Raw genomic sequence first — 21,613 nt, forward strand, 5'->3', positions numbered from 1 at the left:
CCACTTTAACCTCCCACGAGGGGCAAGGACCCACTTCCCCTTCGACCCAGCTTCCCACTCCTTTATTCTGCATGCTGAGCAGCCATGGGAGCATGTACAGCCCGCAGCACCTTTCCCTTGGCTCAGGGCAACCCCTCCAACCCCCCTTAGCTCAGGTGACAGAACTGCCCAGCCAGCTCCCTCCCTCGCCTGCCACGCCTTCATGGTAGCGGAGCAGCAGACTGAGAATGACTGCAGCAGACCTCCCCAGCGGGCTGACCGGAAGCTGCAGAAGTTCAGCCCCAAGGTGCTAGATTCAGAACATACGGTAATGGGTTAGTCTGGAGCCTGCCAGGCCCTCCCTTCCCAACAACTGCAGCTCCTGCTCACATGGCTGCATGCCCTGCCCTGCCTATGTTCCCAGCCTCGCTCTTCTAGCCGGGCGCTGCTCCCACGAGCACCTCTGCCTTTGCTTCCAGGCCGCCCTCGCAACACGGGCCCAGCCTGGCAGGCACCCTCGGCATTCACACCCTCCCGAGGCCTGCAAGAAGGCAGCTAGCCAACAAGTGGGTCAAGGAGCCAGTGGGAGCATCAGGTATCTAGGAGGCATGGCCAGGCTCCAGCGGCTCATTCCCTTGTCATCTGGCTGCTTGTGCTCTTTGGGGCAGCAACTGGCCCTTCCTTTTTTTGTTTCCACAGCAGAGAGCAGAGCATGGGAGCTGACGGCCATCAGCAGCAACTCGGCGCAGTCCAGGCTGCTCTCAGCCAGCTGACCTGCGCCTGGGGGCTTTACTCACAAGAGTCTGGGCCCTGGGCCTGCTTCTCTTACGGGCAGCTGGAGCAGGGTGCCACAGGAGGGGCAAAGGCACCTCCGCTGCTTTCAGTTCCCTCTTGCACGCCGGGAGGGCGAGTTCTGGGCACTGATGCAGCAGCTGGAGGGAACAAAGAGCTGGTCAGTAAGTGACCGGTTCAGCCCCCTACTGAACAAAAATACCTGGCCTTGTTTCATACTGAAGATGACTGTGTGGGTTCCATAGACACTGAAGTGAAAAATCAAATCCTGAGATGGGGGCGGGTTGTTTCAGTCGTTCCAAAGTCACTTTATTTTGTCCTAATCTATTTGCCGAATAAGCTCAGGGCCCTGCATAATGCCCCTTTGTGCAAATTTCCCATTCCTCAGACATTCTCCCAGCTCTAGAGCAGAGATCAGGGCAGGCAGGGAACAGGCTCAGGGCTGCCTGGCAGGAGGTTTTGAGGCAGCCCCAGAAGATGGCCCCGCTGAGCAGGCACAGGTCCTGGCTTGTGGAGTGAGGCATTTGGAGCCAGCGCAGGGGGAGAAGAGGGACTCAGTGCAGCAGTGGGCGAGTCTGACCAGCTGCAGTGCCCTGGAGAGAAGTCACGTCCGAGGAACGCTGTGGGTGGACGAAGGAGAAGCTAGGAGAAAGCACCAGCAGGATTTGACAACACGGCTGGGAAGCAGGGCCACCCAGCAGGCCTGAGGCGGCCAGTCCAAGCCTCTGGTGTTTCTGCAGCACCCAGCCATGCGCCAGCTGGATGTGCTCTACTGCCCAAGCCTAGGGAGCTAAGAACCGGGCCCGGCTGGATAGAGCAGTGGCCGTGCCCCAGCCTGTAGACGAGGCCTAGCTGAGGCCACACATCTGACTGATCTGCCCACCCCTGGCCAGGCTCACCAGGACAACCTTCCACACAGGAGAAGCTGCCCTGGCTTCCTCCGGCCTCACGCCCAGGGCAGCTGAGCACAGCAGGTCAGAGGCAGCCGGGCCTGAAGCCCTTCAAGCCCCAGAGTGAGGCTCAGGGTGCGTGTTCTGGCTGGAAGGCGACTAGCACAAAGTGCTGCTGTGCCACGATCTCAGAGCCCACCTGGCGGGGGGGGGGGGGGGAGCAGCAGAGCCCCAGCCCCCCCAGGGCCTTTCCACTCACCCCCCGTGAGCAGTCCCCTGCTGTGGTCACACAGGAAAGGGCACAAGTACAGCACGAAGAGCTGACTGGGGGGGGACATGTTCCTGGAAATCTAGTGCAGGGAGGAGTCAAGCCAGCCCCCAGAGACACTGGATGAGTGACAGAAGTGCTCTCACCTTCCTGGCCAGTTTCACAGAAGGCTTTCTTTGCCAGGCAGCATCACACTGCCCTCTCTGGCTTTAACCAGAACTAGCTGGCTCCCTTCTAGGCCCAGCCTCTGCCAGCAACCAGGACTGGGCACGAGTGGCAGCAGCCGCACGGACAGAAATCTAAGCAAAGCTCTGAAGGAAGGTAACAGTGACTGGGGCTGCAGGCCAGGCACCTCCTCTGCTCCAGGGCAGCGATCCCAGCTATACAGCTTGCAGAGACCTTCCTAGGCTGGAGGCTAATGCTGCATGAGACATGCTGGCTGTTTACCTGCCCCTTGGAAGGGATTAGTAATCCCTCTACCAAGAGGCCTAGGCATGCCCCACTGGAGGAGGGAGTTCAGAGAGGAACACATAGGCCTCCCACTCCTTTATCTCGTGTCTCCGAGTGGGACGCCAGAAGAAGCCCAGGCAGAGAAGACATCTCCCCTTGCCCCCCCATGCTGCCTCTCCCTCCACAGGCACAGTGCTAGCAGACGGGACTTTGACTTCTCCTTGCTCAAGGCTGGAACCAGCTAGGGGCAGAAGCTTCACCCACCCCCAGTTCAGCTGCAGGAGGCTTAGAAGATGCTGTGATGACCCCATGCCGGCCACCACCCTGGGACATTTCCTCTAACGGGGAGGAAGTGAGGGGTCTATGGCCTCTCTCCCCTGCCCACCCCCAGGGTGCCAGCTGAATGGGTCAGACCCAGGGCTGGGAGAGACAGGCACCCTCAAGAGTGCAGAGGAGAATTCCTTGAAGCCCAAGCAGCTAGCACTGCTAGAGGCAGTCTGTCCTCACCCCCTGCTCAGCTGACAGACGCTGTGACGTGAGTGAGGGCCACAGAGGGACCCGCAGCCCAAAGGTCCGTGGGTACCAGCCCCACAGCAGAGTACCTCACACCACACCTGTAAGGACCTCGCAGGGAAGCTGTGACAAGGGAGCTGTGCCCAGGGCAGGTGCTCTATGGGACCCCATGTACCACAGACACCCCAGGCTGCCTCAGGACAAGACAACAGGACCCAGTTTACAATGGGGCCACGTCCAGAGCAGTACTTCCTGTGTTAGGTACTGGCTACAACCAAACCTGGGGGGCTCTTTCCAGCCAGTCCTGCCAGGAGCACAAGGCCCTGCAAGGCTGCAGCCCCCCCGGCCAGGGGGGTTAACATGCCACGGGGAGCAGCAGGAGGGCTCTGCAGCACCAAGGGGAAGGAAGAGAACTTTATTTACTTTTAAAAAACAAAAGCCACAATTAAGAGTCCCCATCCCCCCACAGGTGTCCGTGAGAACAGTCACCGCTCGCTCCCAGCACTGGGCTGCAGGGTTTTCCTTCAGGCTCTCCAGAGCAGCGCACCCCTGCGAGGAGCCTGCTAGACGGGTTCTTGTAACAGGCAGACACAGACCCTCCATGCTTCACTGTCACTCGCCTTCCAAGGCACAGGCCTGTTTCTCTCCCCAGCCCTCTGAGAGGGAGCCTGGGGGAGGGGGGAACAAACAAGGGCATCATGAGACAAGAGAGACAGAGTGAGTCACTGCTACTCACTCCAGTCACTTCAGCACATGCCTGGGTCTGAGGTAGCCACAAGCAGGGCCGGGGGGCATGGAGAACTGCTGGCACCGTGCCAGACAAGCAAGCCAGCTGCCCGGTAGCACGAAACCTTAACTCCTGGCCTAGTCTGCACAGTGGCGCTCCCGTTGCCTACAGGAAGGGCACAGCAGGAAGGGTATGGAGACTCCGGCACAGCCTGGCCTACCCGTGAGGGAAAGGCACAGGACCCCAGCCCAGGGAGGCTGGTACAAGACAAGATGCTCCCAGCTCCTGAGCCAACTCTCTGCAGGGGCAGGAGGCATTGGGCTAAGGACAGCACCTCATCCTGGGCACTGTAAGGGAGTGCATGGTCTGTCTGCCCCGAGGGCAGGGGGTGCACTCACTGGCTCTGGTCCACAGTGGGCTTGTGGGGTGACCCCACACACAGTGCTCTAGCTGCTAGGCGAGGGGTGAAGCTGCGGGACTAACTCTCCCCATGTGCTGGGATCATAGTGCCACCTTTCCTCATGCAAGGAGGGGGCTTTGGGAAGGTTGGCAAGAGGGATTTCCAGGGGCATGGCCACTGTCAGAGGAGGGGATCACCTACCTGCCCTCAGCTGAGCCTCCAGGGAGGAGATCGTCCTTCGATAGGCTTCACATTGGGCATCTCTTGCAGCTGAGGAACAGGGGAGAGTTCAGCATGTGCCCAGCCAGCCCCTGGCAGAGCGCCCAATGGGGATGCTTGTGGGCAGAGGGGAAGGGAGCCCGAGGGCAGGATTCTTGTGGTTGTTTCCACTGCACGGGATAGAGACAATGGCTCAGTGCCCAACTGCAGCATGGTTCCCGGGGCTCCCAGGAACTGGAGGGGGGCACCCCCACCCCACACAGGGGCCATGCTTCAGCAGCAGCACTCCAGCTCCCATGTACACGTTAGCATGGCCCAGTCTAGGAGGGGGAGGGGTTTCCGCCCCACGTACCAAGCTCATTCTTCACTCTTTGCAGCTCACTCCTTACTCTCTGCAGCTCCTGGGAGAGCAGCTGACCTGGAAGCTGACAGAGAAAGGCTGTTCACCACCAACCAGGGAAGCCAGCGAGATACAAGCCGTTCTGCTGCCCCTTGCCTAGTGCACTTTGATGCTGCAGGGGTCTGGAGCAGAGTTTCATAGGGGGACCCTGGTGTCCAGCCCCACCCAGGAAGGGACCAGAACAGCCCATGGCACCATGACAGTCTGTAGCTGGCACATGCCCAATGGAAGTAATTCCTTGGGAAGTGGGAGCTTTGAGCACCAGAGGTGGACATGGCATTGCATAGGGGAGAGGGGAGAGGGCAGAGAGCGGACATGGCCCCATCACCACAGCGTCGGGCACCTCCCAAGCGTTTAGAAGAACATTGTTCCCATCTGCTTGGCTTGTAGTCTGTCTGGGGCATGTGAACAGGGCAACATGTCTGGGCAGAGCCAAGTCAAAGCAATGGTCCTGCACGGAGTCAGGGCTCCTCCCCCTTGCAGCAGAGCTCCATGGCCTGTGCCCAGTTCCTATGACATTTCTGTCCCCTGTGGCCACCAGCATCTCCCACTGGGGAGACTCCCAGGCAGGGCTTTCGTTAGCAGGACGAGTGCAGCTCCAGGGCTCTATGGAGTAGGGAGCCACTGCTGAGAGCAGCACTGGGACGATGTGTTCATGGAGATCAGAACTGCCTGGCCCCTGGTGCACCTTGGACCAGCTAGTGAGTGGCTTCAGCCCTCAATTTTCAGAGTGGCAGCAGTCGAGCCTCCAGGACACACACATCGCCATGGCCAGTTTGTGTCCATTGGCCGGAACATGGAGTCCTGCCTAGTCACATAGATGTGGGTGGTTTTTGCCATTGTGGGATCTGGGCGTCTAGCAGCGGTAGGAATCTGGGGGTTCCAAGGCTGCTGACGACTAAGGGTGGGAGTTCAAGGAGAGGAGAATGCTCTGAAGCTCTTCCTTCCTCTCCAAGTCTCACCTCACTGGTACCTGGGTGCAGCTTTGGGAGCTGCTCTGCATTCAGCCCCAGCCTGGCCGAAAGTCACAAGAGCCCCTGCCCTAAAGGGCCCGTGTTTTAAAGGCTCAGGTATCCCAGGGCCCATCCCAGTCCCACAGAGCACCTCCTTCATCCCACCATTCCTCTGGCCCTGCTGCGCCACACCCCAGACGCCTTCTGAGAGCTGTGCTGAGTAACGCCAGGAGACGGCTGGTTGTTACCTGCATAGAGGGCGCTGCACCTCCACTCTCCAGGGCAGAGTCAGGGAGGAAACTACTGAGAGGAGCTAGGGAATTCCCACCTGCCTGAGGCTGGGCCATTCCACCTGCAAAGAGAGACTCAGACATGGTGCAGAACTAACCACGCCCATCTGCTCTCCTGTCCTCCCTCCCCACCCGCACAAGCCTTGCTCCAAGCACCTGGATCGGGGCGGGTCCCAGGCTCGCCCTGCCCACCCGTGCTGCAGTGTGAACAACTGCCACTCACCGCACAGGACAAGTCTTTGTTCCAGCACGGGGCATTTTCTTGGGATGCTGCTGCCCTCCGCTGGAAAGAAGTTGCACCTGCACCACTTAAAACTTCCCCTCAAATTGCCCATGGGCATCCGAGGACGAAAGCTCATGCTCAAATAAATGTGTTAGTCTCCAAGGTGCCACAAGTCCTCCTTTTCTTTTTGCGAATACAGACTAACACGGCTGTTACTCTGAAAATCTTTATACTGGTTACTGTTCAGATGCCCCAAATGCCTTCACCAAGGCTAGTCCAATTCTACCAAGGGATGGGAACAGCAGAGCAATGCCCCAAGCATCAGTGCAGTTCTTTGGCAGAGCAGAGAATTATCCTGATGGGCTGTTGGAAAGGGCCTGCCACCCAGAGCATGGCCCCTGGAGGATGGGGCATTGCATAGGAGGGTGGGATCACTCCAGAGCTGCAGCCTTTGGGGAAGGCCCTGCCTCCTGCCCCAGAGCAATCTGGAGACAAGATCTGGCAGCTCCAACCCTGCCAATCTCAGCTGCACAAAGGGCGATACAGGCTCCGGCCCCAAAGGCGTGGAAGAGTCCGCTGGCTTAGTCAGGGAACTAACAGGTTTCAGAGTAGCAGCCGTGTTAGTCTGTATCCGCAAAAAGAAAAGGAGGACTTGTGGCACCTTAGAGACTAACCAATTTATTTGAGCATAAGCTTTCGTGAGCTACAGCTCACTTCATCGGATGCATTCAGTGGAAAAAAGCTGAAGTGAGCTGTAGCTCACAAAAGCTTATCCTCAAATAAATTTGTTAGTCTCTAAGGTGCCACAAGTCCTCCTTTTCTTTTTTCAGGGAACTAAGTTTCTCATTGTTTACTGGCAGAGATTTGCTGTCTTTCCTCCCCTTCAGGAGCAGAGCTCAGCATGGACTCTCCTGCCAGGAGCCCACGGAGGATGTGGAGATGGGCCCCAAACACACTGTCATTTGCCAGCTCCCCTTTAGCCCTGGCCAGCAAATCAGAGAATCTCAGGAGCCACAAACATGGGTAGGAGCCTTAAGCAGCCAGTGGCTGGCCCAGAGCAGCAGCGCTGAAGGGGTGGGGTGGATGATAGATGCCAGGTAGGAGCCTTAAGCAGCCAGTGGCTGGCCCAGAGCAGCAGCGCTGAAGGGGTGGGGTGGATGATAGATGCCAGGTTTGTGTACTGTCTAATCATTTCAGGCCCCCCATCCCTGAAAGGCTCCCTAATTCCAGTGGAAGGATAAGGTGTGCCTTAGCGCCAGGAGAAGCAGACCTGGTGAAGGAACCACTCAGACAGGAGTTCCTGCTCCCTTTGCCAAGAACCCAGCCCCCGGACTGCTAACCACGTCTCACAGCATCCCAAAACCACTGAACTGCTCACTCACCTGCACTGGGTAAGTTTTGCCCCACAGGTTTGTCCTCAGTGTCTACAGAGAGCCCTTCTCCTCCACTGGGCTCCAGGGCTTGTGCAGCTGCTGCTGAGTTAGTGTCTAGAAAGCGAAGGTGAAGGGTGTCAGCCTCTGCCCAGGTAGCGTCAAGACAGTGGGATCTGTCCTAACCAGGACACTCCATGATGAAGCCTTCGACTGGAGCTCCAGGCTGGGAGAGCCCAGCAGGGCCCTGGGGAAGGAGGCTCAAAGGAGCACTTCTGCTTCACTCTGGGCAGCCCTTTGCGGAGCCAGCATCCACCCCCCGCCCCGGGAATCAGCCCGATTCTCTGGAGACAGGGGAGGAGATGGATAATCTGACCTACCCCTGCGGCTCTCGGTGCTGCCCTGACCCCCTCTGTCTACCAGCCCTGCCTGCAGCAGGGAGGCACCAGGACTGAGAGTCCCTTCCCTGCCCAGACCTACCTTTACCTAGGCGAGCTCGCTTGGGGGAAGGGAGCCTTTTGGGGGAGGCTGTTGTCCTCCCTGTTGGTCTCAGCCGGGAGTGGGGAGCCCTGGCAGGAATCGCAGCAGTGGCAGCCCTTCGAACAGGCAGCTTGTTGCAGCCAAGTTTGGCGACACCTGCTGAGGAGGTGAGGAGTGTTAGCCTGGAGGAGATCTAGCCCAGCTGCGGAGGGGCTGGCCCCAGAGTAGCGACGCCAGGGACTGGAGCATGCGCGTATGCAGCCTCAGTGCTTAGCCATGCTCCTCACCCTCTGCCCCCTAGCCTCCGACCCCACCTCAGGAACCCCACGGCCTCCCCGCCCAGAACGCAGCACTCTCACTACACAGTGAGCTCAAGGCGCAGAGAAAGCAAGGCCGGGAAGACCACGGCAGCTCACAGACCACCACAGAACTGGAGCTAGGATCCAGCACAGGAATCCCAAGACAAGTGAGCAGGCACCTTCCGTTCCCAGCCCATGCGGCTCTCCCGATGAGCATTGAGGGCGCTCCCCCATCTCCCCCACAACGCTGCTCCCTGCTCTGCACCCAGCAGGATTACAGGCAGTTACTTTCAGTCTCTTTGTCCTGGGGGCTGGATCTGGCTCCTGGATACCCAGTGGGAAGAGAGCATGCTGGCTGCAGGGTCCCATTGGTGTGCTCCACGCTGCTGGGTCTGGGCTTCATTAGTCTTATCCTGGTACCTGGAGATGAGAAGAAAAGGAGAACAAGGATTTCACAGCCCCAGAGGGCAGCCAGGGAAGCTGAAAAGTCCAGCCAGGGCACTGCCACAGACAGCAGCTGGCCTCGCCATCAGGTCAGAGCCTCCTTCCCAGCCTCTCCCCAACACTACTGGCCTCCTTTCATTGAGTCTGCTCACCTTGGTGAGTTGGGAGTTTGGTTCCAGGAGCTCCAGCCTCTTTGCTCATGCAGAGGATCCCTGGAACCAGAGAAACCCGGGATCCCATGAGCAAGGGTCTGCTGCCACTACTGAGTCCTGGGAGTTTGGCAGGAGGCCGGAGGGATGAGGGGCACTTGTCACTGCAAGGTAGCTTTGTAGCACTCCGCTTCACAGTGCCGCTGGCAGGGAGCTAGAGCCAGACAGATGAGCCTTGGATTAGACCCTGGTGGCAAGCAGGAAGGCAGGGCAGGCCTCTCCTTCCCCCTCCCCTGCTACCATTCATATGCAGGCTCAGACCCCGAGCCTGTCCAATCCCACCTCCGGAAAGGCAGCCAGCCCAGGGGTTGCTCTGGTGGACTCTTCTGCCTCCTGAACACCCTCTGGCCTGGAGTCCATGGCTCACTCCCACCCCCCGCTGGAAAAGGAGCAGCCCTTCTGAAATGGCATTTCATAGCATCATAACAGCAATAAACCAGGTCTCCAGAGAAGCACCAGGAACCTGCGGATGGCCAGTCCCAAGCCCTCTGCTCCCCCTGCTACTCCTTGTGCGACTGCCAAGGCTCCCCCTGCATGGGGAGCTTCCACAGTGGAGTCACCCCCCACATATCTTGGGTTTAAGCCTAGGCCAGCTTTTGAGAGGTCCATAGCCCCAGTCTTAGTATCCACCCACGTGTACCGGCTTTCCTCAAACCAACTGTCTCACCAACTCCTAGCTCCACCACAAGGTACTCCAGTTCACAGATCCAAACCAGGGTGTTCTAAGGGTCAACATAAGCCAAAGTCCCCCACCTCTAACTTCACATTCATCCTCCCCGAGCCACCAGGGCAGGGCTGCTTTGCCTTCAAGTGTCCCCCACAACAGTAGAAGGTCAGCCACCCATCCCTTGGGTAACCAGGTCACCCTGTCATTGCCCATGCTACCTAGATTCAATCCAGCTCAGGTAGGCTGGCCATGCACAACTTTTGCTGTGTAGACAGACCAAGATCTAGCATCCCATCTGACAGTATCCCGTACCACGTGCTTCAGAAAGTGTGAGCCCCCCTCGTGAGGAATTATGGAGTAGCTCCTTCCCCACCCCAGACAGACATGCTCTGAAGCACAATGGTAGACATCCAGCTCCTCCATGGACTGGTTGGGCAACCCGCATTCTCCCTACCCCCAGTGGATCCACCTGTGGGTGGAGCAAGAGAGGCACAGCCTCCCTGACTCAGTGTCTTCTCCCCAGCTCCTGACTTAACTCTCTTTCCTCAGTTCAAAAAGAAAAGGAGTACTTGTGGCACCTTAGAGACTAACCAATTTATTTGAGCATGAGCTTTCATGAGCTACAGCTCACTTCATCCTCAGTTCAGTTATTCTCCCAGAAACATGGGCATGTTCCTCCCAAGGGTGTCAATTGGGGGGGCAGGAGCCCCCGCTCTGGGTTTCATACAGGGGATCTGCAAGCTCCCAGACTGAGCTCTTGACATACCCGAATCCTGTGCTGTAGTTTACACTGACCATGTTACAGCACAGCCATGCTGCTGCAGCTGCGCTGTGACGGGGGCAGCGTAATCACGCTTTATGGGGGCGGGGAGGAGAAGAAGAAGAGGAGAGACGGACAGGACACGAGCTGAGCTCTCCTGGCAATAAACGACAGCTACCCCGAACGAGGGGCGGTCGCTTTATCACTGGGACAAAGCGTGGTCTATACTGACGCTTTTCAGCGCTAAAACTTTTGTCCCTGAATGAGTTTTAGGGCTGAAAGTGACAGTGTAAACACAGCCTTGGTGTGAAATGTGAGTTCTGCAGAGGAGAGGTGCCCCTGGGGCAGCGAGTCACTATTGTGTTTACAAACAGAGACAGGGTGATTAAGATCAGAAAGGGCTGGTGATTAAATGAAGGGTATGGATGTTTAGATGTAAAAGAGGAATCCCTCCACGGAGGGGGAGAGGTTGTTTTAGAGAGAACAAGGGGTGGGGGGAGAATTCAGAAAAAATACAGCAAAGCACTGAGCCCAGGTGACATTCAGAAAAGGGGGAGGTTTGGGGGTGCAGGTGAAAAGAAGGGGTCAGACCCAGGGCACGGCTAGCAGTGTATAGAGGAGTGCCCACTCTTCCTGCGGTACTTATGTGGCCTCATCAGCATAGTATCTAAGGGAATGTCTACACTGGAAACTTCAAAGCTCTGCCACGGGAACCCTCTCCTGGTGATCCACCTCGAGGTGATTGGCTCCAAGCTCCCAGCGCTCTACACTAGCGCTTTAAAGCGCTCAGACTTGCTGCACTCAGGGGGGTGATTTTTCACACCCATAGCCAGCAAGTTAGAGTGCTATAAAATGTAAGTGTAGACAAGCCCTTAAGACTGCGCCTCACAAGGTCTAACCTATTTCTCCTCCCAGCCCCTCAGTGAAGTCGAGCAGTGCTGTTATCCCCATTGTACAGGTGGGGCACTAAGGCACACACAAACTAAAGGCCAGATTTTCAAAGGTATTTAGGCACCTAGCAAGATTTTTCAAATGCACTTAGAAGTTCTGGTTCTTTGTAACCCCACTAGATGCCTAGCAGCATCTTTGGGTGCCTAAAAGTCTTAGAAATTCTGTCCTTAAAGCACTGGCCTGGGGTCAGACAGGAAGTCCATGGGGTAAGTTGAACCCAAGTTTTTCAGAGCTAGCTCCCTATCCAGTAGACCAGCTACTTTCTCTTCTGTATGCTTTTGCGGGGGGAAGGGGAAGAGGAGAGAAGAGGACTCTGATAGATGGGAGCAAAACCAAGGTGGCCAGTTCTCTGAGACTCCAGCAAATGGTCTCAGGAGGTTGGGATGGAGGTCATGGTTGACAGCATGAAAATCAGCACAGATGTTAGGAAGGCTGGAGAAAGAGTCAGATGAGAGGAGCTCATTTAACTCCCAAGGGGGGGGGGGCAGGTTCTGTCCCATGCTGGGTTGTAGAGCAATGGCTGCTGTGCAATTTTACATTTTAACTGAAAACCATTTTGTTTTGTCATTTTTTGTTCTGAGTTTCAGAAAAGGAAGGAATGAGAAAGTATCGTCAAATTCTTAGGGTTTCAGCTGTATCCAGGCCAATTCCACAACAAAGAACAGAAACTGCATCCACAGAGTTCATAAAGTTGACCATTATTGTCATGATTTGTATTATTCACTGGACACCATCTGTGTGCTCAGCACTGTTCAAAATATGCCAGAAAATCCAGTCCCTGAGCATCTAAGCTGTGTAACTCTGGATAAGATTAACAAATTTATTTGAGCATAAGCTTTCGTGAGCTACAGCTCTCTTCATCAGATGCATCCGATGAAGTGAGCTGTAGCTCACGAAAGCTTATGCTCAAATAAATTTATTAGTCTCTAAGGTGCCATAAGTACTCCTTTTCTTTTTGCGAATACAGACTAACACGGCTGCTACTCTGAAATCTGGATAAGATGGCTCAGATATTTAAGTGTGAAGTGTATAGTTATTGATCGCACATATTATCACATGGTCACTGTGACGTTTATATCTATGAATGGAGGCACTGATGGAAACAGAAGTTTTACTGGATTACGGACTAGAAGATTTGACCCTCCAATGTTCTTTCAAGAGGAAGAGCTGCCCAGAGCTCCTGTGCCTGTTTATTTCCCTTTCCTGCCTGCAGTGGCCCTGATAGACCTCAGAAGTCTCAATTTTTTTCCTCAACTTTAAAATATAGAATTTTCTTAGTGTTTGGATTTAAATAGTCTCCTGTGAGAACTGCAACTCAGTCACTGTGGTGCTGTGTTTCAGAGCCTTCTGGAAAGTAACGAGCCTTTAAACAGAAATAAAAGCTGTGTTACCAAGGCTCATGATTTTGTCATGAGTCTCATGATAATTGTGACTCCAAGTGCACCCTAAAGGCTCAAAAAGCAGAAAGAAAATAAAAAGAACCCCAAATCTGTTATTTTTACATAATCTCATGATTTTAAAGCCAATCTCGTGATTTTTGGTGAGCCTGATTCATGACTTTTGACCATTTGGGATTAGCAACACTGTGAAAGTGACTTGAAAGTGTCACTTTCCCTCCTGTTTAAGGTCAGTTTCTAGTCTATTATTTGTAGTGAGGTAACACCCCAACAGCCCTAGGCAGGTGCAGTATAAATTCAGGGGGCTTTGCTCCAGTAGGATGTTTCCAAAGTTAAATGATCTATTCCAAGCTTGATGAACTGCAAAAAAGTGATAGAAAGTCATCTAGATTTTTCTGCAATGGTTGTATTTAAGAGTTAGTAACAAAGAACATACATTAAAATTTTAAACCTAACCAGTGTCCCTTAAGTGACTTGACAGAAGATGTGAGAACAAGTTAGTATTGGAGCTGAGTGGGTCTAGTATATAAACAAACATAGGAATTAGATACAGTGCTCCTATCAGCTAATTTCTAAATTACCTGCACAAAAAAAAAAACACCCTAGAGTTCCCAGGTGCCTAAGTAACCCTTGGAATCATGTTTGAAGTTGACCCCCCAAAAATCTGAAATGGCTCCTGGGCCCTCCCTCACGCTGCTCCTATGGGATACTGAAGTAAGGGGCAGTTGGAAGAGGCACTTGGCATTACTAGGCAGCAGGAAGCTGGAGCACACCCCCCCACACACACTTACTTGGGCAGCAGGCTGGGTCTCCACGTTGGACCCCTGGCTTGTTTTTCCAGTGGCAGCTGCTTTCTGCATGCTGGGTCGGGAGTTACCTAGAGACAGTCTTGTTGCTTTCCCCTCCAAGGAGATGCCTCTGCTCCTTGGAGGCAGGCCTGCTCTCAGCAGCTCTCGAGAAGCTCTCCGAGATTCAAAGGAAGCGAGGGCCCGACTCCTGCTTGTTCTTGGGGTGGTAAAGGCCAGGGGCAGTGATTTGACAGCAGCTTGGCCTTCAGCACTGGTACAGCTTCTAGAAGACACAGGCAATGCAGTACTCCTCTGAGGTGGTTTGAGAGTGACCTTGCCACAGGACTCTTCAGGTAGGTTCCCGCACTTGGGCATGGGGCTCCGGGTCACCTTGGGTGCTGCAGATTTCCAGCCAGCCTGACCTGGGCAGGCTAGCGCTCTGGGCATCGAACGCCTAGAGGGGTTTGGGTCCCTCTCTTCCAAGTCATCTCCTAGGGGACTACCTGTCACAAAGTGAAACTTTGCCGGTCCCATCAGCGGCGTGGAGGTCGCAAAGGAGCCGGAGCCGACAGAGACCGCGCTTTCGTTGGAGGCGAGGTCCAGCTCGTGGGTTCTATAAGCAGCCCGGCTCCGCTCCAGATCATCGACCGCCGAGTCCTTGAGGCTGGACAGCTCGGCCAGTAGCTCCCTTTCCGCAGCCAAGCTCACGGCCGACCCAGGCGGGCGCGCCGCGGAGATCTCGAAGGTCGCCTGCCCGAGGGGAGCGCCGGCCCGAGCCGGCCCCCGGAGCTCGGCGCTCAGAGCCCGCGCCTGCAGACCGGGCAGCCCCCTCCGCCCCGCATCCCCCGCGCCCTTCCCGGGCCCGGCGGGCAGGGCCGCCCCCGGGGCCCCCGGGCTCCGGCCGCCGGCCGCCCCGGGCTCGCGGCCCGCCCCGGGCTCGCGGCCCGCCCGCCGCTCCCCCAGCGGGGACCAGGGCGCCTCCAGGGGCAGGGGCTCGGCCGCGATGCCGGAGAGCTCGGGGCCCGGCCGCGCCAGCTGCCGCGCGATGGCCAGGCACTCGGCCGCGAAGAAGCTGCGGAAGAGCGGGGTCTCGGGGGAAGCCGCCGCCCGCTGCCCGCCGCCCGCTGCCCCCGCGAGCCCGGCGAGCTCCGCCGCCGCCGCCGCCGCCTCCCACAGCGGGCTCAGGCGCCGCGGCCCCCCCGCCCCGGCCGCCGCCCCGCGCCCGCCCCCCGGGGGCCCCTCCGCGGGGCTCCCCCACGCGTGCGCGGCCCCGGGCGGGGGGGGCGGCTCCGTCATGCCGCGGACACGCGCGACGCGCCCAGCTGCGAGCGGCGCCCCGGGGAGCTGGGGGCCTCCGCCCGCCCCGCGTTCATACGCCGCTTCTCACGGCTATTGGGCGCCTCGCCACCAATCAGCGCCCTCCCTTCCCTCAGCCAGTCGCCGCGCAGCGCCTCTGGGCACGTGCCCATTGCTCACCAATGGGAAGGGGGATCGCTGCGCGAGGGGAAGGCCCTTGGCCAATGGGAGTGGCCGCCGTCACGGGTGGCCCGGGCCTCTAGTTCCCCCTGGCGGGGCGGAGGTGTGTTCCCAGGCGGTGCTGGGTGGGGGGGGTGTTCCCAGGCGGAGCTCGGCGGGGGGTTCCCAGGCGGAGCTCGGCGGCGGCGGGGGGGGGTGGGGGTGGGGGGGGTGTTCCCAGGCGGAGCTCGGCGGTGGGGGTGGGGGTGGGGGGGTGTTCGCAGGCGGAGCTCGGCGGGGGGGGGTGTTCCCAGGCGGAGCTCGGCGGTGGGGGTGGGGGTGGGGGGGTGTTCGCAGGCGGAGCTCGGCGGGGGGGGGTGGGGATGGGGGTGGTGTTCCCAGGCGGAGCTCGGCGGGGGGGGTGTGTTCCCAGGCGGAGCTCGGCGGTGGGGGTGGGGGTGGGGGGGTGTTCCCAGGCGGAGCTCGGCGGTGGGGGTGGGGGTGGGGGGGTGTTCGCAGGCGGAGCTCGGCGGCGGCGGGGGGTGGTGGTGGTGGTGGTGGTGGGGGGGGGGGTGTTCCCAGGCGGAGCTCGGCGGGGGGGGGGTGTTCCCAGGCGGAGCTCGGCGGTGGGGGTGGGGGTGGGGGGGTGTTCGCAGGCGGAGCTCGGCGGGATGGGGGTGGTGTTCCCAGGCGGAGCTCGGCGGCGGGGGGGGGTGTTCCCAGGCGGAGCTCGGCGGTGGGGGTGGGGGTGGGGGTGGGGGGGTGTTCGCAGGCGGAGCTCGGCGGCGGGGGGGGTGGGGATGGGGGTGGGGGGGGTGTTCCCAGGCGGAGCTCGGCGGGGGGGGGGGTGGGGATGGGGGCGTGTTCCCAGGCGGAGCTCGGCGGGGGGGGGGTGTTCCCAGGCGGAGCTCGGCGGTGGGGGTGGGGGTGGGGGGGTGTTCGCAGGCGGAGCTCGGCGGGGGGGGGGTGGGGATGGGGGTGGTGTTCCCAGGCGGAGCTCGGCGGCGGGGGGGGGTGTGTTCCCAGGCGGAGCTCGGCGGGGGGGGTGTGTTCCCAGGCGGAGCTCGGCGGGGGGTGTTAGTGGCCCTGGGCAGGGGTCAGCATTTTCTTTACAAGCAGAGGCAGGGTGAGTACGGTCAGAAAGGGCTGGTGATTAAACTAATGATCGGAAAGTCTAGCTGGTAAACTGGAATCCCTGGGCGGGACACCCCCAAGGCAATAACGGGAACGGGCGTGAGGGTCAAAGGGCCAAGGTGAGGGACCCAGAAGGGGATGCCCAGCAGAGACCCCTGGACAGCGCCCGCTGCTCTGCGAAGGTGTTGAGAGGGCCGCCAGACGCTGCCCAGAGGATACGTGAACGGATAAACGAACGAAAACAGGCCCCACAGTCGCAAAGCCCCCCCCAGCCAACCTCCTCTCCCTGGTGTTGCGAATGGCCACCTTGGCCATGGCTAGGAGGAGGTTGACGAGGTGGTCCTGCGACTTCGTGGGGCCTAGGCTCGGGTGTGCGTAGATAAACAGGCGCAGGGAAAAACGCAGGCAGACCATGAATAAAAGGCTCTGGAGGAGCTGGATGAGGGACTGGGGGCTGGCACACTGAGGGACGGCATGTGCAAGGGTCTCCCTCACGCCACGGAAGGGACAGGTTTTCGGGACAGAGGTGAACCGCACCAAGTACATGCCCGTGCTCACGGCTCCATGAAGGAGCCACCAGCTGATATTCCCGGCAAGCCGCGGGACTAAACTGGAATTTAAACTGGCCCACTGGGGTTCCCCACCCTCCACTGCTGGTAAAAGGTCCTGCCCCTTGGTATCTGGGCAGAACCCAAGGGTGGGGTAATGAGGCATGTGCAGCATGGGCACACATAGATGGTCTCTTGACGCGGTTCGGAAACGAACCGGCTGCATAGCATGCAGCCAGCTCAAGGTACAAGGAGGGGGAGGCCCGATGTGTTGAAAGAATAGTAAATATGGCAGGCGACCAGCTTGGCTTAACGGTGAAATCCTAGCGGATCTTAAACATAAAAAAAAAGCTTACAAGAAGTGGAAGGTTGGACATATAACAAGGGAAGAGTATAAAAATATTGCTCGGGCATGTAGGAATGAAATCAGGAGGGCCAAATCGCACCTGGAGCTGCAGCTAGCGAGAGATGTCAAGAGTAACAATGGTTACTTCAGGTATGTTGGCAACAAGAAGAAAGCCAAGGAAAGTGTGGGCCCCTTAATGAATGATGGAGGCAACCTAGTGACAGAGGATGTGGAAAAAGCTAATGTACTCAATGCTTTTTTTGCCTCTGTCTTCACGAACAAGGTCAGCTCCCAGACTGCTGCGCTGGGCATCACAGCATGGAGAGTAGATGGCCAGCCCTCTGTGGAGAAAGAGGTGGTTAGGGACTATTTAGAAAAGCTGGACGTGCACAAGTCCATGGGGCCGGACGAGTTGTATCCGAGAGTGCTAAAGGAATTGGTGGCTGTGATTGCAGAGCCATTGGCCATTATCTCTGAAAACTCGTGGCGAACGGGGGAAGTCCTGGACGACTGGAAAAATGCTAATGTAGTGCCAATCTTTAAAAAAGGGAAGAAGGAGGATCCTGGGAACTACAGGCCAGTCAGCCTCACCTCAGTCCCCGGAAAAATCATAGAGCAGGTCCTCAAAGAATCAATCCTGAAGCACTTACATGAGAGGAAAGTGATCAGGAACAGTCAGCATGGATTCACCAAGGGAAGGTCATGCCTGACTAATCTAATCGCCTTTTATGATGAGTTTACAGGTTCTGTGGATGAAGGGAAAGCAGTGGATGTATTGTTCCTTGACTTTAGCAAAGCTTTTGACACTGTCTCCCACAGTATTCTTGTCAGCAAGTTAAAGAAGTATGGGCTGGATGAATGCACTATAAGGTGGGTAGAAAGCTGGCTAGATTGTTGGGCTCAACGGGTAGTGATCAATGGCTCCATGTCTAGTTGGCAGCCGGTGTCAAGTGGAGTGCCCCAGGGGTTGGTCCTGGGGCCGGTTTTGTTCAATATCTTCATAAATGATCTGGAGGATGGTGTGGATTGCACCCTCAGCAAGTTTGCAGATGACACTAAACTGGGAGGGAGGAGAGGTAGATACGCTGGAGGGTAGGGATAGGATACAGAGGGACATAGACAAATTGGAGGATTGGGCCAAAAGAAATCTGATGAGGTTCAACAAGGACAAGTGCAGAGTCCTGCACTTAGCAAGGAAGAATCCAGTGCACCGCTACAGATTAGGGACCGAATGGCTCGGCAGCAGTTCTGCAGAAAAGGACCTAGGGGTTACAGTGGACGAGAAGCTGGATATGCATCAACAGTGTGCCCTTGTTGCCAAGAAGGCCAATGGCATTTTGGGATGTATAAGTAGGGGCATTGCCAGCAGATCGAGGGACGTGATCGTTCTCCTCTATTCGACATTGTGTTGAGGCCTCATCTGGAGTACTGTGTCCAGTTTTGGGCCCCACACTACAAGAAGGATGTGGAAAATTGGAAAACGTCCAGAGGAGGGCAACAAAAATGATTAGGGGACTGGAACACATGAGTTATGAAGAGAGGCTGAGGGAACTGCGGATGTTTAGTCTATGGAAGAGGAGAACGAGGGGGGATTTGATAGTTGTTTTCAACTACCTGAAAGGGGGTTCTAAAGAGGATGGCTTTAGACTGTTCTCAGTGGTAGCAGATGACAGAACAAGGAGTAATGGTCTCAAGTTGCAGTGGGGGAGATTTAGGTTGGATATTAGGAAAAACTTTTTCACTAGGAGGGTGGTGAAGCACTGGAATGCGTTACCTAGGGAGGTGGTGGAATCTCCTTCCTTAGAAGTTTTTACGATCAGGCTTGACAAAGCCCTGGCTGGGATGATTTAATTGGGGATCGGTCCTGCTTTGAGCAGGGGATTGGACTAGATGACCTCCTGAGGTCCCTTCCAACCCTGATATTCTATGATTCTATGAGATGGAGGGCTTCTGAGAACTCAGCCAGAGTGAGAGGCAGCTCCAGCTGGTCCTGGTTGCCCGCGTTGACCGTTGGGAGTTCATTCCAGAGCACTCTGCAAGCATTGGCGTCCATTGGATCCAGGGAGAAGAGGCCAGCGTAGAAGGCTCTGTCCCTTCCACGCATCTCCTCCGGATCTATGAGAGGGGTGCCGTCCTCCGCCAAAAGGCAGGTGACTTGCTTCTTTGCAGCTGAAAGTGCTTAGCACGTCACCAAATCTGGCCCAAGCTAGCAGGTTGGGCACCATGAAATTGAGGAACTCCCAGTTAGTGACCACCTGTGACAATTTGGTTAAGTGATTTACCCAGCATCACGCACAAGCATTCTATGGCAGAGGCAGGATTAAAGTCCAGGTATCCCAGGCAGCATTCAGTTGCCTCAACCATGAGACTATCCTTTCTCTTCCTCATTCGCTACACACCTTCAAATTTCTGCAACTAATGAGGCAGGGTCCTACCTTTACTACACTGATTCAGACCCAGAGCAGGCCCAGCCTGTGCACTAAGTGAAGCAGGGTCTTGTGGAAAAAGCAGTGTGATCATAAACCAGCGTAATCCTGGTGTTTCCTGTCAAGTGGTTGACAGCGAAACCTTAACCTGTTTTCTCTTTTATCTTAAATGTAATTTCTGCGGTTTAAAACAACCAAATTCCATCACATGGAAGGGTGATCAGCAGGGTTGGAACCTTTAGATCCACCACACAGACGTTTGCTACTTGAGCTAACAGAGTAACTGACAGCAGGTATAGGTTGTCATCCTCTTGGTAGACCAGCACTGGAGGGGGATGAGACACTTTGCCATGGAGTTTCCACAGATATTTGCTGACAGCAGAGAAATATTCAGGCTCAAGGTTCTGGAGGAGTATGTGGTCTAGTGTTTACAGACTCTTCTGGCCCTGGTCCCCACAGCTGGCATTCTCTGCTCAGTGTCCCCATCCGGTATCCTTATTTTGAACCTCTGACCTTCACTCTGATCCCTGTTTTTCATTAGTTGTTCCCCATAATCAGTTGGTTCCTGGTCCCATTAGGCTGGGGGAGAGGGCTTTAGCAGTGGGTGGACTTGTGCCCGCCCACTTCCTGGGTTTTCCAATAGGACCTCCGCCCATCCCCTCCACCCTATCTTTCCCCAAGTCTTCTCTTCCTAGTCTCCCTGGTTCAATCTTCCCCCTGCCTTTATCCAATTTCAGTCCCCTCCCATCTACTAGAGACCTCAATATCTTTGCCTAGCCAGTCCCAAGCTCCTGTCCTGGCCCCCGACTCCTCATTCACTTCCAATATTCTTGCCCAGCCAGTCCCAGACCTCTCCAATGAGCTCCTCATCTGATCCCTAAGATTCTGTTTTTTTTATTTTAACATTTCCTGGGAACTTATTGGTGTTTGTTACCAAAAAACAGGTGAAAATCTGTGCACAAAAATAACATCACAGTGTTCTAGGTAAATATCAGGGGATAAGAAGATAGAAAAAGCAACAGAGAAAAGGAAGAGTACTGAAGTAAAAGCAGTTTAAGGCAGTGGTTTATTTCATGAACTGTACATTATCAGTACCTACACAGATGCATGCTTGCTTGCTTGCATGTGTGTATCTTCCACTATATTCCCTTGCTTTAAAAGACAGACTCATTTATTAATGAATGTAATTATCTGATTTTCCTAACTATCACTATTTTTATACTTGAGTGGTCTGAAATTCTCATATTAAAAAATCAGTACAGAGTAGCTTTTGTAAAATCCAGGAATATTTTGGTAAAAACAAAAAACAAAGAGCTTTACACACTTATAACAAGTCTCTGCGTGCAAAGCAGATCCCCCTCCACCAGTGCTGATAATTTGGTCAAGTTTGGGTAGTTTTTCCTCAGGAACAGCACAAGGCACGCATACCATGGCACCCCTTCTGCCAAATTTCAAGACCCTCCTACAAAACATAGAGGCACCAGAGTTTCTTAGGTAAATGGCTGTTTAAAAAAAAGTGGGCAAAACAGTATATTTCCCCCCATCTCATTCTCAGAAACGGCTGAATCATTTTTGCTGAAGCTTTCCAAAGAAAATTTGCCCTGAGGCAGCCACCTAGCATAGAAAATTCCATGTTGAACGGAAAAGCTGGGCAAAGCTGTAACTGATCTTCAGTGTCGGGCAATCTTAGCTATAGATAGTGCCACCAGCTCACTCGCTGTCCTTTTGTCTGTCTGAGGCCCCTGACAGGTGTTCCTCGCTGAAAGGGAGCCCGAGGGAGCTGATTTTTAAAGCTGTTGTAATTTAGTTTATTAAGAGATTAGAGTTTAACCATTTACGCTCACCTACGCTAGAAAACTAGCTATTCCTCCCCACCTATCCTCCACCTTTTCCCTGCAAGTGCACATTACACATCCTTTCCTGCCCTCAAACAGGACAAAATGTTTGCTAGGCTTCCCCAGTGCTTACTTCCACCTGCTCCATTACAGCAAAGGGAATCGCAATGCTACCCTTCTAGTGAAACGGTCCTAATTGGGTCAAAGTTAGTACATACACCCTTTGCTAAACCCCCGCTCATGTTTCCCAGTGTAGATAAGTCCTCAGGGGTCTACTCTTACTCATATAGTACTCAAGTGTCCTTCTCAATTGTAAGGTTAGATTAGAAGAGAAAATTTTAAAATGCATCTGGTTTATCCCCATGTATACTCTTTACTTTTCTTCTCGTCTTTGAAAATT

At 55.6% G+C, this 21,613-nt stretch overlaps 1 protein-coding gene across 3 annotated transcripts; it reads right to left on the reverse strand.

The window, feature by feature from the left end:
• Window positions 1–3,285: 3,285 nt before the first annotated feature.
• LOC311525990 (uncharacterized protein) lies at window positions 3,286–14,841 on the reverse strand. Of its 3 annotated transcripts, none has more exons than XM_084638560.1 (9): window positions 13,473–14,841; window positions 8,850–9,060; window positions 8,542–8,673; window positions 7,961–8,113; window positions 7,487–7,591; window positions 5,840–5,943; window positions 4,591–4,663; window positions 4,221–4,289; window positions 3,286–3,560 (listed from the first exon to the last, which is right to left on the reverse strand). In XM_084638560.1, exons 1-9 carry the CDS (start codon window positions 14,763–14,765, stop codon window positions 3,505–3,507), a joined length of 2,196 nt encoding a protein of 731 aa, XP_084494686.1. In that variant the 5' UTR covers window positions 14,766–14,841; the 3' UTR covers window positions 3,286–3,504. The 3 variants fall into 3 exon arrangements, with proteins under 3 accessions (XP_084494686.1, XP_084494685.1, XP_084494684.1); XM_084638559.1 differs by having other exon boundaries at window positions 7,955–8,110; window positions 13,473–14,838; XM_084638558.1 differs by having other exon boundaries at window positions 7,955–8,113; window positions 13,473–14,837.
• Between the last annotated feature and the right edge of the window lie 6,772 nt (window positions 14,842–21,613).

Source organism: Lepidochelys olivacea (assembly GCF_965140295.1).
Source record: "Lepidochelys olivacea isolate rLepOli2 genome assembly, chromosome: 9".
Lineage (NCBI taxonomy): Eukaryota > Metazoa > Chordata > Testudines > Cheloniidae > Lepidochelys > Lepidochelys olivacea.